Here is a 14,815-nt window from a genome sequence, read left to right on the forward strand (position 1 = left end):
TCCCAATCTCTATGCTATTTCGACCAACAAAGAAGCCACTATTTCCGAGCTTTGGTCACACACCACAGCCTCCTGGGATTACAACTTCCGCAGACCATTAAAAGACGATGAGCTCTCTGATTTGTTAGCACTCTCTCATATACTAGACTCAACCACACTTACCTCCCTTAATGACCAATGGGCATGGCCTTTGGAAACCAACAGATCTTTTTCTACAAAATCTGCCTATCGCATTCTCACCACCAACAATGATCTCACTGCCTCCACTCTATTCCCTCGAATTTGGCATGGGAGATGCCCAAGGAAAGTCAAGTTCTTCTGCTGGGAACTTAGTCATGGGGCGATCAATAGCCATGACAGACTACAGAAAAAGCTCCCCCACATCACCCTATCCCCAAACTGTTGCCTTATATGTTTTAAAGCTACAGAAACACAGGGTCACCTATTCACACAATGTGATTTCGCTTATCAATTTTGGAGCCAACTACTCGTAGCTTTTGGATGGGAAACTCCCCTACACACAAATCCTATCTTTCTTGACCAGATATTGGTGGGGCACCCATTTAAGAGAAGAAAACTGACTCTATGGATACAGTTTGCTCGGGCCTTCTTTTGGAGTCTTTGGTTGGAAAGTGTTAGAGTATATATTAGTATATTTTATATTCTTGTATTAATATTAATTTGTCATTTACCTTCTCCTTATAGGATTAGGTCAACCTTGTATATTTGTCTATATATATAGACTTTAATAATGAGAATACACAACATTGAATTCTTTTCAACCTTAGTCTCTACATGGTATCAGAGCTCTAGGTTTTGTGCCCATTAGGGTTTTGTGCCCATTAAAGTTTTGTGCCCATAAGGGTTTTGTGCCCATTAGGGTTTTGTCCCTTAGGGTTTTGTTTATTGCTATCCAACTCAACTCACTACTACCGACGCTGCCACCACCGCCGCCGCCGCCGACCACCGCCGTCGCTGCTGTTTTCCAATTGCTATTCGTGGGTTTCGTCTTGCCGTCCTTCGCACCTTCGTCGCCGCCAGTCGCCGTGAGCTTCCCTCACCGCCAATCGCCTTCGCCCCTCTGGTTGTCGTGGGGTAGCACTTAGGGTTTCTAGTTTCAGAAAACACTTGATCCGGTTCAAGCGGTCCAGTCCATCCGGTTCGGTTCATCCGGTTCGAGTTTGATTCGGTCTGGTTCGTCACATTCCGGTTCGGTTTGATTGATTTATACCGGTTTTGGTTCGGTTCGTTTGTTTGAATTCAATTGGTTTGGTTCACTTGGCTCTATTCAATTGGTTTGGTTCGATTCCCTTTTCTCCTTCAGATTTGGTTTGGTCTGGTTCTGTCGTTTTGTTCAAATAAGTTTGTTTGTTTGTTATGGCTGAGAAGAAATCAATCGTAACTTCTGAGGTGATCCCAATGATATCAAAAATCACAGAACACAAGTTGAATGGAGCACGAATAGATTATTTGTCTAACAAGTTGGGCATGATTAACATATATGCACCAACTTGAGGGGGAGTGTTAGAGTATATATTAGTATATTTTATATTCTTGTATTAATATTAATTTGTCCTTTAGCTTCTCCTTATAGGATTAGGTCAACCTTGTATATTTGTCTATATATATAGACTTTAATAATGAGAATACACAACATTGGATTCTTTCCAACCTTAGTCTCTACAGAAAGGAACAACAGAGTTTTCAATGACAAGGCTCTCCCTTTTGATTTATTTTTTGATAGGGTCATAACATTAGCTCTCGGATGGTGCAAATGTTTCTACCCAATTTTTAGTAGCTATTCTCTAATGATCTTATTACAAGTTGGAAAGCTCTCTTGTAATTGCCCATGTGGCCTTTTGTATATTTCATACTATCAATGAAATATTTATTTCATATAAAAAAAAAAAAATTGCCAAGAGTCCTATTTGTTACTTCTGTCAGACCATCAGTTTGTGGATGGTTTGTAGTGCTGTATTTTGATGGTTTGTAGTGCTGTATTTTAGTGACGTGTCAAATTTTCTCCACAATGTCTTCCAAAAGTGGCTGAGAAATTTGACATCTCGATCAGAAACAATAGTCTTAGGTATGCCATGTAAGCGAACGATTTCCCTAAAGAACAAATTGGCCACATGCACAGCATTGGATGTCTTTTTACAAGCCAAAAAATGAGCCATCTTGCTGAATCTGTCTACCACTACTAACACCGAATCGAATCCTCGCTGAGTGCGGGGTAGACCTAGGACAAAGTCCATAGAGAGATCTTCCCAAATAGTTTTTGGTGTAGGTAATGGTATGTATAAGCCTGTATTCTGCTTAGTCCCTTTATTTTTTTGACAAATGAAACACTTGGACACATAGCTGAATACATCTTTCCTTAATTGTGGCGAGAAAAAATGGGTTGCTACTAAAGTAAGGGTTTTATAAAGACCAAAATGCCCAGCCAATCCCCCCGCGTGGAGATCTTTGATTAAGGCTTCTCTTAAAGAAGTGTGAGGGATGCAAAGTTGGCTACCCTTAAAAAGGAATCCATCGAGGATGTGAAACTCCCTTGTATTTTTGTCTTGCTGATATTGGGTCCAAATGGAACTAAAGTCAAGATCATCTTTATAAGTTGTAGGCATGGATGAAAAGGCTGTTATTTCACCTTGTAGGATAGTCAGTAAAGAACCCTTTCTACTAAGGGCGTCTGCGGCCTTGTATAGTGTACCATTCTTGTGCTTGATGACAAAATCAAATCGTTGTAAAAAAGAAAGTCACCGAGCATGCATTCTGCTCACGGACTTTTGTGTGTGTAGGAACTTGAGGGAGAAATGGTCGGTAAATAAGATGAATTCTTGACTTAACAAATAGTGCTCCCGTTGTTAGAGCCCGAACAAGGGCATAAAGTTCTTGTTCGTAGGTGCTCCAATTTTGGCGGGAAGTACTCAATTTCTCACTAAAATATTCAATGGGGTGTTGGTTTTGAGACAAGACTGTCCCGATGCCAATCCCAGAGGCGTCAACAGCTACTTCAAAGGGTTGGGTAAAATCGGGAAGTTTGAGTACTGGGCTCTCGGTGAGTTTGGTTTTGAGTGTAATAAAACTGGTAGTTTGTTTTTTCCCCATTGAAAACGTCCTTTTTTTAGACAGTCGGTGAGGGGGCCAGCTATAGTGCTAAAATTCCGAATAAATTTCTTGTAAAAGGATGTGATCTCAAGGAAACATTGAATTCCTTTGATAGATTGAGGTTCTGGCCAATCCGAAATAGCTTTTATTTTTTTCGGATCCATTTGTAGACCTTGGTTACTAATTATAAATCCCAAGAATGATATTTCCGAAACCAAAAAGTGGCATTCCCTGGGATATACTTCTTCGTGAGGGGTTAGAGGAACATCAGAATGTCTGCGAGGGAGAGGGAGGGATTCTTGATGAGGGAGGGGATCTTGAATCAATCTTGAAGGTGGTTGCTGTGCCTATTTCCCAATAACAATCCCTTGCTCTTGAATGTCCTTACCATTCTTCTTTCTTGGCTGTTCTTGCTGTACTTGTAGGCTATCGATCTTGTCTACCAAAACGTTCAGAATCTGTTTTATCTCTACCACATTCCGCTGTAAATTCTCTGCAGCTCCTTCAACCAACGAATGGTTGATGATCGTGGAGAGAGGGCGGCAGTAGTTTCCTCCTCTTTGTCGGCAAGTGAAGAATCTCCTCCTAATGGAGCATTCTTTCTTCCTGCCATTGAGAAAGCCCGAGGATGCTGATTGCTCTGATACCAAAATTGGTGTAATCGATTTTGAGAGAAAATTGAATTGTATTAGATGATGCTAAAAGGTACAAATGGCTCCTTATTTATAGAGGAAGCCACACAATGGAAGGGGAACGACCTAACTTACAAATACAACTAACTACCAACTAACTAACACAAAGTTAACTATTTGTTAACTACATCACATAGATATAATAAAATTTTGCTTGAGCATTTTCTTTGTAACCCTGGAGCATTCTTTTCTTCTTTCTTGTTAAAAGAAAAATATTCCTTAAGAAGTACAAAGTATATTTCTGTATTCATACTAAGTCGAACGTTTTAGAATAGAATGATTTAATGGTCTTGCATACAGTTGATATACTTTTGGGAGTTGCAGAATATTTTTGTAATTCAAACTAGGTTGAACATTTTAGAATAGAGTGAGTTGATGGTCTTGCATACAGTTGATATACTTTTGGGAGTTGCAGAACGATTCAAATCAACATCATATATTTTTTTATCTATCTAGTAGAATATCACCATCTTTGTATTTTCCCCTTCATAGATTTGTATGTATTGATTTGTTATCATTCCTTATCCTGCTTAATCCCCCAACCACCTCAACAACAGCTCACATGCCATTAAAGTGACTTGAACTGTTTCCACTTCATGAGTATTCTTTCCACTTGAAATGTATCCACCAAAAAAAAACTCAAGTATTGGTTTATTTCTTTTTATTTTTCCTCTTTCCCTATGTTTCCAAAATGACCGATATAACTTAATTTCTGCAGCTCCAGCAAGTAGTGGATTCATTCATAATATTTGCTTCCCAGGAAATGAAAACCAATACCCTCCATGTAAGTATAGAAAATACTTCATCAAACTCATCTAGTAGACCTTCTTTGCCGAACTTGCCACGGACACAATTTAGCCCTTCAAAAATACGAATTTCTCCTTTTCCAACTCGGGAATATGTTGATGATGAATTCCAGTCTATTGTCAAGAAAGTGATGGGTGTGTTGTAAGTAGCTCCTGACAGTCATTATTTTTTAAAAATTATTTATAATCTTTTTTAAGCCTGTTATGCACACATTTTTAGATTAGTTTTTGTCCAGATGTGCTTAGTCAACCTTCCTTATATTTGAGCAGGTATCTTTTGGGATTTCTTTACCCAATTTCTCGCCTTATCAGCTATTATGCATTTGAAAAGGTTCGATAATGATATTGTTTACAGTGATAATAAATCTCTTTTTATTGTTAAAAGAAGATATTGTTTACTGTGATCAGCACAAAGATCAGTTCTTATTTCATTTTTAGACATGTTTTGGTTGTTTTATAGTTCTCGTATGTTATTGATTATAATATGTGCATAGAATATTATTTCCATTAGTTATTGACTCAACCCTCTACTTTTTATGATATTATAGGAAGAGAAGATCAAAGAAGGCCTCTACATGATGGGCCTGAAAGACGGGATATTCCATATCTCTTGGTTTATTTCATATGCTGTGCAGGTAATGACGTAATGTATTCTTGGCTTTATCTCGTGTATAAGCCATGATATTGTTAATACTTTGATATCATTTTTGTGCAATAGTATTTGCATGCTTAAACTGAGAGCAACCCGTTGTTGAAGACAAAAACTCTTCTTGTGGACAAAAAAGAAAAAAGAAAAAAGAAAAAAAGAAAAAAAAGACAAAGAATCTTCTTAAGAGGAATAGCTCCCCAATTTATTGTTAGCTGGGAACTTTTCAATCATCAATAGAAGTTCTGTTTCCTTCTATAAAAAGAAGAGTAAATTCAAGAGTAAACCGTTTGTTTTCTTTTTGTTAAAGGAAGATGCACATAGATCCTAGAGATTCGGTTTCCAACAAGAATGGATATAATTACGAGTACAGCATGTACGCCCAAAAACCTTTGGGCAATAATCCACAGCCTTGTAAAATGGGCTAACTTGCTTGGAGTTGGGTGATTGAAACAAAAGTGGCTTAGAATGGAGCCAGTTGATCACCACTAACCAAATTCAGTAGAATGAAAATCTTAAGCTGTTAGGTTAGAGTGAACCTGAACTTTCCATTTTTTCTTTAATACTTGCCTTCTTTGTTCCAGCCTACCAGGATTACAATCCTTTTATCCCATGAGAAGAAAGTATTAATAGTTCGGCATATCAGCCGTAAAGGTTTATGATGAAATTCGGGAAATTGTTTCTCTTTCTTTCATACCCACAAGAGAGAATAACCTCCCTATTTTGACAAGGAAGAAAATAAACTATTCAAGGGAGATTACTCTAAATGATTGATACAAGGCTATATAAATAGCAGTCACAAAGAAGAAACTAAAAAGAAATTCTTGCCTATTAGGATAAGGAAATACTTACCTATTAGAACAATAAAACCCTAACCTAAATAAAATAGGAAACCTTTAAAATAAAATAAACTATAATTTAAAACTCCCCCTTAAGCTGGTGAATGAATATTTTCCATTCCCAGCTTGTTAACCAAATGCTCAAAGTTGTTCTTGTTCAATCCTTTTGTTAGAATATCTGCTATTTGATTGTTTGTTGGTACAAATGGAGTACATATGAGGTCGCTATCTAACTTCTCTTTTATGAAGTGTCTATCAACTTCAATATGCTTGGTTCTATCATGTTGAACTGGATTATGTGCAATACTGATGGCAGACTTGTTATCACAATAAAGTTTCATAGGCCCTTCCCATGGAATCTTCAAATCTTCTAAAATAATTTTTATCCACAGTAATTCGCAGATGCCCAATGCCATTGCTCTAAATTCCGCTTCTGAACTTGATCTTGCAACTACATTTTGTTTTTTACTTCTCCATGTCACTAAGTTCCCACCAAAGAAAGTACAATAGCCTGAAGTGGATTTTCTATCGTCTATCGATCCTGCATAATCTGCATCTGTATAAACTTCTAGATTGAGTTTCTCGCCTTTCTTAAACAACAATCCTCTCCCAATGGAGTTCTTTAAATAGTGGAGTATTCGGTACACAGCTTGAAGATGAATTTCTTTTGGACTATACATAAATTGGCTTACCACTCCTACAACATAAGCAATATCTGGTCTCGTATGAGAAAGATATATTAATTTTCCAACTAACCTTTGGTAAGTTTCCTTATTTACTGGAAGACTCTCTTCAGATGCACATAATCTATGGTTTTGATCAATCGGCGTTCCTATTGGTCTGCTGCCAAGCTTTCCTGTTTCAGAAAGTAAGTCAATCACATATTTCTGTTGTGATAAGAATATGCCTTGTTTAGAATAGGCTACTTCTATCCCAAGAAAATATTTCAGTCTTCCCAATTCTTTAACTTCAAACTCTTCGATTAAACAATTTCTCAGTTTCTCTTGCTCATTATTATCCTTGCCAGTGACGATAATATCGTCCACATAAACAATCAATGCTGTTACTCCCCCTGTAGCAGAATGTTTTATAAATAATGTATGATCTCCTTGACTTTGTTTATAGTCCATCTTCCTCATGACTTGAGAAAATCTACCAAACCATGCCCTAGGAGATTGCTTTAATCCATACAACGCCTTTTTTAATTTACAAACTTTATTTCCTGCTTGCTGATATCCAGGTGGAATTTCCATATAAATTTCTTCTTCAAGATCACCATGTAGAAAAGCATTTTTTACATCATATTGCAACATGTCCCATTCATGATTTACAGCAAGGGATAGAAGTATTCGTACTGTGTTAATCTTGGCAATAGGCGCAAAGGTTTCAAGGTAATCAACTCCATATGTTTGAGTATATCCCTTAGCAACCAACCGTGCTTTGTACCTCTCGAGTGTTCCATCTGCTTTATACTTTACAGTATATATCCATCGACATCCTACAGCTTTCTTATCTTTAGGCATAGTAACGAACTCCCATGTTTTATTTTTTTCTAAAGCTTGCATTTCAAGATTCATTGCTTGCCTCCATTCTTCATGTTGTATTGCCTCCATATATGTTTTTGGAATATTTATCTGAGTAAGGTTAACCATAAAACTTCTGTACTGACTTGAGAGTTTGTCATATGATACAAAGTGAGACAATGGATACTGAGTACAAGTCCGTTTTCCCTTTCTTGACTCATCATTAGTAGATACTATAATTTCTGATTCATCATTGATTATTTTCTCGTCAATTTCAGTTACAGGGATATGTTCAGACACTTGGACGTGCTTATCTTTTTCAGTGTTCCTTCTTGAATAAACCTGTAATGGTGTAGTAGTAGAAGGGTTAGATGGTCCTGGTAAGGTGTCTAAGGGTGGTGGTAAAGGATTTGATATAGGAAATGTGATGTTGGGAATGGGCAAATCCTTATCTTCCAATAATAGTTCCTCCCCCTGAAGATAAGGTGAGGTAAAGAAGCTGGTGTCTTCATAAAAGGTAACATCAGCAGTGATGAAGAACCTTTTTGAAGGAGGATGATAGCATTTATATCCCTTTTGAGTGTTCGAGTATCCGACAAAAATACACTTGAGTGCTCGTGGATCAAGTTTACCTCGCTGATGACCGTGAACATGAACAAAGGCTACACAACCAAATACTCGAGGAGTCAAGTTATTTGCTGTTCGAAAATCAGGATAATATTTTGATAGGATATTCATAGGAGTTCTATGGTCTAGAGTAGCAGATGGTAATCGATTGATTAAATAAGTGGATGTTAACACAGCTTCCCCCTAGAAGGATTTAGGAACATTTCTTTGAAAAAGAATGGCACGTGTCACAGAAAGGATGTGACCAATTTTTCTTTCGGCCACTCCATTCTGTTGAGGAGTGTCCACACAAGATGACTCATGGATGACTCCATGTTTTTGAAAGAAGGATGTTAAGTTTTGATTGAAGTAATCTCGAGCATTGTCAGAACGGAATCATTTGGGTTTGATTCCGAATTGGTTTTCTATCATATGAAAGAATGTTTGAATGGTAGAACCAACATCAGATTTTTGTTTTAAAAGATAAACCCATGAGACTCGAGTACAGTCATCAATGAACACAATAAACCAACGAAATTTGGAAACATTTGGAACATTGGAGGGACCCCACACATCAGTGTGAATAAGAGAGAAGGAAACTGATATTCGTTTATTGTTACTAGGGAAGGGTACACGCTTGTGTTTAGCGAATTCACAAACTTCACAGTGAATTGACTCAGGAATAAGATTTTGGAATAAATCGGGAAACAATATTTTAAGAGTTCGAAATGAAGGATGTCCTAGTCTATAATGATTCAACAAAAGCTTACTTGAAGGATGATTAGTTTGTGAGGTGAAGGAGATTGGAACACTAGTCTGACCGACAAGTTCATTAAGATAATAAAGTCCATCTTTTTCATTAGCAAGTCCAATAATCTTCCCATTGCCCTGGTCCTGTAAAATACAAGAAGAATCTTTTTCTCTGCAACCTAAATCTTTGATCGAATTCTTTACCGATATCAAATTAACAGTTAAACGTGGTATATGAAGCACATTCGTTAAAGTAATGTCTGAATTTATCTTGATGCCTCCTTGACCGGCTACTGTTACCAAGGTACCATCTGCTGTAGAAATTTTCTTATTGCTCGGACAAATACTATAAGAGATAAAATGACAGCTACTATTTGTCATATGGTCTGTTGCACCAGAATCAATAATCCAGGTACAAAGTTTAGGCTGGGAAGTTGTACTCGTCAAAGTTATCGAACCTGTACCTTGACTAGGAGCATTATCCAAAGTTTTTAAGAAGCTCCTTAATTGTTTGATCTCATTTATGTCCAAGTTTTTTGTAATTTTGGACGACTGTGACATTGATACGAAGACTAAACTACAACTCAAAAATGGAGATCCAAAAACTGAAAAATCAGTACTGTACCGAATCGAAAGAGGGTTGAACCGAAAAAACAGTTGAATCAAACCAAAATATTCCAAACCGAACCAAATCTGACTGAAACAAACTGAAACCGGTCGAAACGATCCGACAATGAACTGAACCAGACTGAATCAAGTAGAGTCGGACCAAAAAATGACTGAATCGAGGCTAAGCTGAACAGAGGTTAGAAACTGAACCAAGCCGAACCGGAAATAGTGAACCAAACCAACAAATGTTTAGATTTCCCTTTTAAAACCCTAGCAGCCACCCTTTACGACAACAACCCTAACGCCACGCGAATCAGCAAACGGCGGCGGTGGGGGTCGGCGGTGGTTGGCGGCGGTGCTGCAGTGGGTTGGGTACAATGAACACTTGCAAAATAGTTTTCAAAACTTCAAACCCTAATGGGTACAAAATCCTAATGGACACAAAACCCTAATTCCTACAAATATTTTAGAGAAAACTTGTCTCTGATACCATGTTAATAATAAGAAAAGAAAATAATTCTTCCTTGATTACTCTAAATGATTGATACAAGGCTATATAAATAGCAGTCACAAAGAAGAAACTAAAAAGAAATTCTTGCCTATTAGGATAAGGAAATACTTACCTATTAGAACAATAAAACCCTAACCTAAATAAAATAGGAAACCTTTAAAATAAAATAAACTATAATTTAACATATATATATATATTTATGAAAAGCTGAGTTTCATTGAGCAAATATGAATCGGAACGACGTTTCATTGAAAAAAATGAAAGAATAGAAAAGTTGACCCGAAAAAACAGCCAAACAAAAGGGGCAAAACTAAAAGAATGGACTCCAATCTATCAAGATCAAACCTAAGGAGTAATTATAAAAAATTTTGACACTGAATTATCTGATAAAGAATTCCCTATATCAGTTTTTAAATTACAAAGCATGCCAATAAAGTTAATTATCTAGATCTTAAAGTGTACTCTCTCTAATACATTAGTAGTTACTAACTTATTAATCATTCATTATGGTCAATGTAATAGATTTGATTTAGTCAAGATTAAATCTCTCGTTAGTATCTTCTTTCTTCCTTATTTTTAAAGCACTTTTTTTTAACAAGATACGAACTTCTTATTGAATTAATGAAAATATAATACAAATATTTAGGGGATACAAACTCCCAAACAGAGTGGAGGAAAGCAACAAAAAGTTAATAAAATGAAAGCATAACAAAAAATATGTAAAAAGTAAGAGGATACGTGAGAATAAAACTTTGATGAGCAAAACCCTAGTTCTTGACAAAACGACGCGCCAAAAGATTCTAAACCATTTCCTTCAAGCTGGAATAATGATAGTAATTTCACAAACAGAGAACTATCTTAGGCGGGCCCAAAACTCCATTTTTTCTACAAAAGTCTCCAACCTTCAAGTGACCGTCTTCAATAATCTTTAACTTCTGGCTCATCTTCTAGACCCAAGGCTATGTACTTTGCTAAAATTTTAGCGTAAGCATATGCTAATTTTTTCTTGTACTAGATTGCAACTCCAACTTTCTTCTAGCATGATCTTCTTCGCAAGAAACCATCTCTTTTTGCAATTTTTGCAATTTCGGATTTAGATAATCAATCCATTTCTGTAAGTTGAGATAAAAATCACTAGATGGTTTTGAAGTTTTGGTGGAGGCTCCATGGATAACTTGGAGGAAGGAGAATGAGAGTTGATTTGATCTCAAATGTAAAACCTCAAAACTTAAAAAACCATCGAATGAATAAATAGAGGATGAGAAGTTGCCTGTCCGCAACAAACTTTTCTATCGTTGAGAGCATGAGAGTCGGAGAGGGAAGGTCCCCGGTGATGAAGGTTGAGAGCTATGAAGTACGGACACGGATACGGGACACGGACACGGACACGACAGGACACGGCGATACGTCAATTCCTTTGTATCTTTTGAACATTTTGTTCCTTTTCATTAATCAATGAGAAGTTTGTATATTGTTAAAAAAAAAAAAGAAACGAGATTTTGGGAAGAATCAAGATCTTGGATGGGTTGGAAGAAGAGGGTTCGTTGATAGAGGCTCTAAGGGGGATCACTTCAAGCTGTGGAGTGTTTTGGAGGAGTTGGTGAGGAGAGAGGAGATAAACAGGAGGAAAAAGGTTAAGGTTAAATGAGCTAATGAAGGTGATTGCTACTCAGCCTATTTCCATTGAGCGCGAGTGGGAGAAGGAGTAGGAACATCATCCTTTCTTTAGAAAATGATGTAGGAGAGACTCTTAGTGGGGATAAGGAGATTGAAGAGGAGGTGGTTACCTTCTTTATATCCCTTTATGGCTCTAAGGTCTATTACAAACCTTTTTGGAAGGGTAAGAGTGGTGCCCAATTACTAAGGTCGACAAGTCAGAGTTGGAGTCCCCCTTTTCCCGTGAGGAAATTAGGAAGGTGGTGTTTGGGTTTGATAGAAATAAAGCCTTGGATCTGTTGCTTTCTCCTAGGCCTTTTTTTTTTCAGGATAGTTGGGAGGTTATCAAGGGGATCTTTAGAAAGTCTTTTCTGAGTTCTATGAGAGGAGTATCCTGGATAGTTCTCTAAATGAAACCTTTTGGTGTAATACCAAGTAAGAATTTTCTATTTCACTTTTGAATGAATCCTCCAAATACACAAGGGTTGGTATTTATAGATAACCAACCTAACTAACCATCTAACTAACGGCTAAATGAAAAGATACTAACGGCTAACTAGAAGAATTACTAACCAACGGCTAATTTACAACATTTCCTACATCATATTCCCTCCGTCTCTAAGAAAACTCGACCACGAGTTTATGTGGCCAATTGGAAAGCATCTGCCGCCTGATATTCATGTAGGTCTGATACATTAAAGATTGGATTGATGTGTAGATCAGTGGGAAGATTGATCTTATAGGCCTTGTCACCATATTCTTCCAGAATTTCAAAAGGCCCGATCTTTTTGTTGTGTAGTTTATCATAAGTTCCCGTTGGAAAGCGACACTTTCTTAGGTAGACCATTATGAGATCGCCGAGGTTGAAATGTTTCTCTCGACGATGGCTATCCGCATTTGTCTTATTGGTTGCCGTAGCGTTCATCAAATTTTGGGTGACCTTTTTATGTAGTTCCACTATTCGTTCGGCCATGTGTTCAGATTCCTGATTAAAGTCGACATTAGAAGGAATATTAGCTAAGTCCACAGTAAGTCAGGGCAGTTTAGTATATACTATTTCAAAGGGGGACTTCCCTGTGGAACGATGTCTCATATGGTTGTAGGCGAATTCAGACTGCGCCATTGTAAGATCCCATTGCTTCGGTTTAGTTCCTCCAAGGCAACGTATAAGGTTCCCCAATGTGCGGTTAGTGACCTCGGTTTGGCCGTCGGTTTGTGGATGGCTGGTCGTGCTAAATTTTAGACCTGTATCAAATTTTTTCCACAAGGTTTTCCAAAAGTAGATCAAAAATTTCACATCTCTGTCAAAAACTATCGTTTTCGGGATGCCATGTAGGCAGACAATCTCACGAAAGAAAAGATTGGCCACATAAATGGCATCCGATGTTTTCTTGCAAGGTAAGAAGTGAGACATTTTGCTAAATCTGTCCACGACAACTAGAACCGAGTCATAACCACGTTGAGTCTTTGGTAAACCAAGGACAAAGTCCATGGACAAATCCTCCTAAATAGATTGAGGGATTGGAAGCGGAGAATATAACCCGGTGTTTTGTGCCTGACCTTTAGCTTTCTGACAAGTGAGGCACCGAGTAACAAAGTTATATACGTGTTTTCGAATTTGAGGCCAATAGAATCATGTAGCTACTAGCTCAAATGTCTTGTCTCGACCAAGGTGGCCAGCCAAGCCCCCACTATGCATATCCCTAATCAAGGATTCCCATAGGGAAGTATGGGGAATACACAATCAGTCACCTTTAAACAAGTACCCATCCAGTATATGAAAGTCATTACAATTTACATGTTGATTACACTGCTGCCAAATGGTATGTAAATCACTGTCATTCTCGTATGTTGTAGGTAAGTGGTCAAAAGCAATTACTTGCCCTGAGAGGAGACTGAGGAGGCTGGCTTTGCGACTTAACGCGTCAGCGATCTTGTTAGTTGCTCCTGTCTTATGCTTAATAACAAAATCAAACCTTTGTAAGAAAGAAACCCACCTAGCATGCATTCGGTTAATAGTTTTTTGGGTCTGAATGTATTTAAGAGAAAAATGGTCTGTAAAAAGGATGAATTCCCGGCCTATAAGGTAATGCTCCCATTGTTTGAGGGCTTTTATTAAGGCATATGGTTCCTGTTCGTAGGTACACCATTTTTGCCTAGGGGGTGTTAGTTTTTCACTAAAATATTCCAAAGGATGGCCTTGTTGGAAAAGAACGACACAAATGCCTATTCCTGAAGCATCTCCGGCGACCTCAAATGGTTGACTGAAGTCTGGGAGGCCGAGGACAGGTGTATGACTAAGTTTATCCTTTAAAGTAGCAAAGCTAGAAGCTTGATCGCTATCCCAAAAGAATTTCTCTTTTTTTTAGACATTCGGTTAAGGGTGCTGGTAGAGTACTAAAGTGTTTGATAAATTTCCTATAAAAGGAAGCAAGTCCTAAGAAACACTGAATGTCCCGAATAGAAGTAGGTGTCGGCCAATTCTGAATTGCAGCAATTTTGGAGGGGTCGACGGAGATGCCAAATTGGTTAATATAAAATCCTAAGAAGGCTATTTCGGTTGTCATAAAGGAACATTTGGTTAAATTGATATAGAGCTTATGTTTGTGTAAAGTTTCAAACAAGGTCCTAAGGTGGAACACATGCTCATCGCTAGTTTTGCTATAAACAAGGATGTCATCGAAATAAACGACAATAAAGGTATTAATGAAGGGTTGTAAAACCTGGTGCATTAGACGCATGAACATGCTCGGTGCATTGGACAAGCCAAATGGCATGACTAGCCATTCAAAAAGCCCTTCATTGGTCTTGAAAGCCGTTTTCCATTCGTCCCCCGGACGGATTTGGATTTGATGATATCCGCTTTTTAAATCTACTTTGGAGAAGAAACGGCCGCCATATAATTGGTCCAAGAGATCAGATAATCTTGGAATTGGAAAGCGATATTTGATGGTGATTTTGTTAATGGCCCTGTTGTCAACACACATACGCCACGAACCATCTTTTTTTGGCGCGAGTAAGACCGGTACCGCATATGGACTAAGGCTTGGCCGTATATGGCCTTTATTT

General features: G+C 37.7%; 1 protein-coding gene across 11 annotated transcripts in view; it reads left to right on the forward strand.

Annotated features, from left to right (window-relative positions):
* ABCA1 (ATP-binding cassette A1) overlaps positions 1-14,815 on the forward strand; it is a 101,010-nt gene that overhangs the window by 25,880 nt on the left and 60,315 nt on the right. For 7 of the 11 annotated variants that reach the window (XM_088125163.1, XM_088124926.1, XM_022296536.2 and 4 more), the window contains 3 exons: positions 4,519-4,748; positions 4,877-4,937; positions 5,155-5,241. In XM_088125163.1, the coding sequence (XP_087981289.1) occupies positions 4,519-4,748; positions 4,877-4,937; positions 5,155-5,241 (378 nt within the window). Of the gene's footprint in view, positions 1-4,518; positions 4,749-4,874; positions 4,938-5,154; positions 5,242-14,815 lie in introns of those variants that run through there. The other 4 variants (XM_088125183.1, XM_088125213.1, XM_088125146.1 and 1 more) reach the window with 3 other exon arrangements.

Source organism: Momordica charantia (genome assembly GCF_013281855.1).
Source record: "Momordica charantia cultivar OHB3-1 chromosome 1 unlocalized genomic scaffold, Mcharantia_2.0 BLBB01000001.1, whole genome shotgun sequence".
NCBI lineage: Eukaryota > Viridiplantae > Streptophyta > Magnoliopsida > Cucurbitales > Cucurbitaceae > Momordica > Momordica charantia.